This window comes from Bos grunniens, chromosome 14 (assembly GCF_055505025.1).
Source record: "Bos grunniens cultivar Pamir isolate PY7600 chromosome 14, Bosgru_T2T1.0, whole genome shotgun sequence".
Classification (NCBI taxonomy): domain Eukaryota; kingdom Metazoa; phylum Chordata; class Mammalia; order Artiodactyla; family Bovidae; genus Bos; species Bos grunniens.
The window spans coordinates 83945786-83949897 of record NC_141178.1 but is presented as its reverse complement, the minus strand read 5'-3'; the positions used below and the strand labels follow the sequence as shown (position 1 = coordinate 83949897).

At 40.3% G+C, this 4112-nt stretch overlaps 1 protein-coding gene across 1 annotated transcript; it reads right to left on the bottom strand.

Moving 5' to 3' along the window:
- LOC147359893 (olfactory receptor 10AG1-like) lies at positions 1-3888 on the bottom strand. The gene has a single exon (XM_086338113.1). The coding sequence runs from the start codon at positions 1116-1118 to the stop codon at positions 147-149; it is 972 nt and encodes a 323-aa protein (XP_086194239.1). The 5' UTR covers positions 1119-3888; the 3' UTR covers positions 1-146.
- Positions 3889-4112: the final 224 nt, after the last annotated feature.

Sequence of the window (4112 nt, the reverse complement as noted above, 5' to 3'; positions counted from 1 at the left end):
ATTCTTTGTGACCCCATGGACTGCAGCAAGCCAGGCCTCCCTGTCCATCACCAGCTCCCAGAGTCTGCTCAAACTCATGTCCATTGAGACGGTGATGCCATCCAACCATCCCGTCCTCTGTCATCCCATCTGCTCCTGCCTTCAATCTATACTTTAAGTAACAACTTTCTCAGTGCTGCAATCACACCCTTGTTCTGAAGGCTGTCTATCATGGGATTGAACATTGGAGTCACTACGGTATAGAACAGCGAGAGGAGTCTGTCAGTTCCTGCAGAATGTCTGGATTTGGGCCTTAAGTAGGTAATGGTAGCAGATCCAAAGAATAAAAGCACAACCAACAGGTGAGAAGAATACGTGGAGAAGGCTTTGGCTCTTCTGGCTGTTGGCAACCTCAAAATAGTGCAGACGATTTTACTGTAAGACGCAAGTATTAATATAAAAGGCACTGCAGCAACCAGCAGAACTGCTACACAGACTGACGGCGCATGTGCAAAAGTGTCTCCACAGGCCAGCTTCAGAATGGGGGGAATGTCACAGAAGAAGTGGTTAGTCTCGTTCGAATGACAGAAATGCAGAGAGAAGATCCAGCATGTTTGCCCTGTCTGTACTGGGATTCCACTGACCCAGGAGCCCACAGCCAGCTGGAGGCACACCTTTGGGGTCATGACCAGGGGACAGTGCAGAGGGCCACAGATGGCCACACAGCGGTCATAGGCCATCACCGCCAGGAGGAAGCACTCAGTGGCTCCGAGGATAAGGAAGAAGCACATTTGGGCAGCACAGTCCAGCACAGAAATGCTTCTGTCCTGAGTCCAAAGGTTCACCAGAATCCTAGGGAGAGTGACAGACACGGAACAGATTTCCAAGGAGGAAAAGTTTGCCAGGAAGAAATACATGGGTTTCTGCAGAGTTGGGTCAAGCCTAGTTAGTATTATTATGAGACTATTTCCAGTTAAGATAATGATGTAAATGATGGAGAACACCCCAAATAATAGCCCTTGAAGGTTTGGAAGGTCAGAAAACCCCAGGAGAACAAGCTGTATCACTGTGGATACGTTGTCTTCTGCTTCCCTCTCTTCATATCTCATCTGTGGGAATGATCCGATCAGAAATACCATTATTTCACTTTTTGACTTTTGTTCCTTATGTATGTATAAACAGGATGCTATGTCCTCTTATTTTCCTAGTTCCCTATAAAAACAAAACCTATTACTGATAAGACCTGTGGAAATGTAGTGAAATATATTTTTCATTAATATTAAACATATTTTTAAGAAAAAAAATCTCTTCAGTCTCTTTTATCTATCATGGGTTATCATGTATTTTTTATATCAAAGTTCATGTGTTTATAATGTAAGTATGTGTCTTCGATTAAACAATAAAAAATGTAAAGTATGAATTTGTATTCAGTTCTATCAGTCATTTCCCTATTCTGGCTGCTCTGTTTTGCTCCTCACCTCTCAATTCTGTTTTTAATCATTATCAATGTGAAAGTAATTTGGTTGCACAATTAAACTATTTGTAAGCCATCTGAAAGAGATGGGAATACCAAACCACCTGACCTGCCTCTTGAGAAACCTATATGCAGGTCAGGAAGCAACAGTTAGAACTGGACATGGAACAACAGACTGGTTCCAAATAGGAAAAGGAGTATGTCAAGGCTGTATATTGTCACCCTGCTTATTTAACTTCTATGCAGAGCATCATGAGAAACGCTGGGCTGGAAGAAACACAAGCTGGAATCAAGATTGTTGGGAGAAATATCAATAACCTCAGATATACTACCCTTATGGCAGAAAGCGAAGAGGAACTAAAAAGCCTCTTGATGAAAGTGAAAGAAGAGAGTGAAAAAGTTGGCTTAAAGCTCAACATTCAGAAAACAAAGATCATGGCATCTGGTCCCATCACTTCATGGGAAATAGATGAGGAAACAGCAGAAACAGTGTCAGACTTTATTTTGGGGGGCTCCAAAATCACTGCAGATGGTGATTGCAGCCATGAAATTAAAAGATGCTTACTCTGTGGAAGGAAAGTTATGATCAACCTGGATAGCATATTGAAAAACAGAGATATTACTTTGCCAACAAAGGTCCATCTAGTCAAAGCTACGGTTTTTCCAGTGGTCGTGTATGGATGTGAGAGTTGGACTGTGCAGAAAGCTGAGTGACGAAGAAGTGATGCTTTTGAACCGTGGTGTTAGAAAAGACTCTTGAGAGTCCCTTGGACTGCAAGGAGGTCCAACCAGTCTATCCTAAAGGAGATCAGTCCTGGGTATTCATTGGAAGGACTAATGCTGAAACTAAAGCTGAAACTCCAATACTTTGGCCACCTCATGCAAAGAGTTGACTCATTGGAAAAGACCCTGATGCTGGGAGGGATTGGGGGCAGGAGAAGAAGGGGACATACAGAGGATGAGATGGCTGGATGGCATCACCGACTTGATGGACATGAGTTTGAGTGAACCCTGGGAGTTGGTGATGGACAGGGAGGCCTGGCGTGCTGCTATTCATGGGGTCACAAAGAGTCGGACATGACTGAGTGACTGAACCGAACTGAAGCCATCTAAAAAATTTTTAGGGGTAACTACAGTTAATCTTTTAAATTTCTTTATTTTTTAATTGAATTATAATAGCTTTACAGAATTTTGTTGTTTTCTGCCAAACATTGACATGTAGTTAATTTTGAAATTGATAGTTTACCTGCTGCTCTTTACTTTGTAAATTTGCATATTTAGGCCATTTTATCTGAAAACAAAATTGACATGTTGACCAATAAGTATTATGGGATGATAAATATTATTTAATAACGTTTAAAATGAGGCATTTCAATGTAGGGTCTATAAATACAGCAGTCATAATTTATATTCAGATTTTTCAGTCCGAAGAAAAGGAACTAAATTCATCTTCCTTTCCAGGAACTCTAGAGGTAAGAGGCATGTTCGTCTATCACTTCTGTTCAAGCAAGTAATTCTAACAAGAATGTGCACCACTCACACACTTATTTTAAGAAACATCAGCCCAACTCACCTCTGAAACCTTCCTAAATTACCCCCTTCCTCTATAATTGCTATTGTTCTGCCAACCATTTAATACATCCATTCTTTCTTTTTGTTATGTGTATATCTGTTAGTTCAGGCATGAGAATGTATTGAGCTGAGATTGCCCATCTTTATGTTATACTTTTCTTATTGCTATAATTAGATTATAAATTTATTTGTATATTCTATACATTTTTTGTACAAGGCTTAGCATATCTCTTCCATAAAACTTGCTACATTAACTGCTTGAATAAATTAAAAGTGAATCAATTTGATTCTTAATTTTTTTAGAATAGTCCTCAAGGTGTAAGCAAAGGTTCCTACCCCAGATTCAGACCTTCTCTCCGCATCTCTCCTGCTAGAGTTTAACCATGCCTTCAGTGGGGTGTGTGTGTAGGAGAGTTGCTGTTATTCAGTGGCTAAGTCCATCTCTTTGCGACCCATGAACTGCAGCACAGCAGGCTTCCCTGTCCTTCATTATCTCCCTGAATTTCCTCAAACTCATATCCATTGAGTCAGTGATACCATCCAGCCATCTCATCCTCTGTCGCCCCTTTATCCTCTTGCCCTCAATCTTTCCCAGCATCAGGGTCTTTTCCAATGAGTTGTATCTTTGCATCAGATGGCCAAAGTATTGGAGCTTCAGCTTCAGCATCAGTCCTTCCAATGAATATTCAGAGTTAATTCCTCTAGAATTGACTAGTTTGACATCCTTGCTGTCCCAGGAACTCTCAAGAGTCTGTGTTAGAAATTATACTCTTTCTACTCACTCTTTCACAGTAGCAAATTACTTCATCATTTTCAGTATGTTGTGTGTAACTTGCATACTATGTGTTAATTAATTTCAAAGCCAGTAACTCCCTGCAAAGGAAGCACACCTATATCCATATTCTAAAAGGATAATAAGTAAGGACAGTGGTCAAGTTTCAGCTACAAAAATGTAGAGATACACGAGGCAAAAACAATAGTCCAAACAAGACTTGAGAATCCTGAGGAATACTGTAACTTAGAAAAGGAAAGTTAAGTAGAAATTTCTTTTACCATCTACACTATTCCAGACTGTATACATAGTAAG

Excerpts from the sequence above, each read along its gene's own strand:
- LOC147359893 (XM_086338113.1), bottom strand. The coding sequence starts at position 1,118 with ATGGTATTTCTGATCGGATCATTCCCACAGATGAGATATGAAGAGAGG.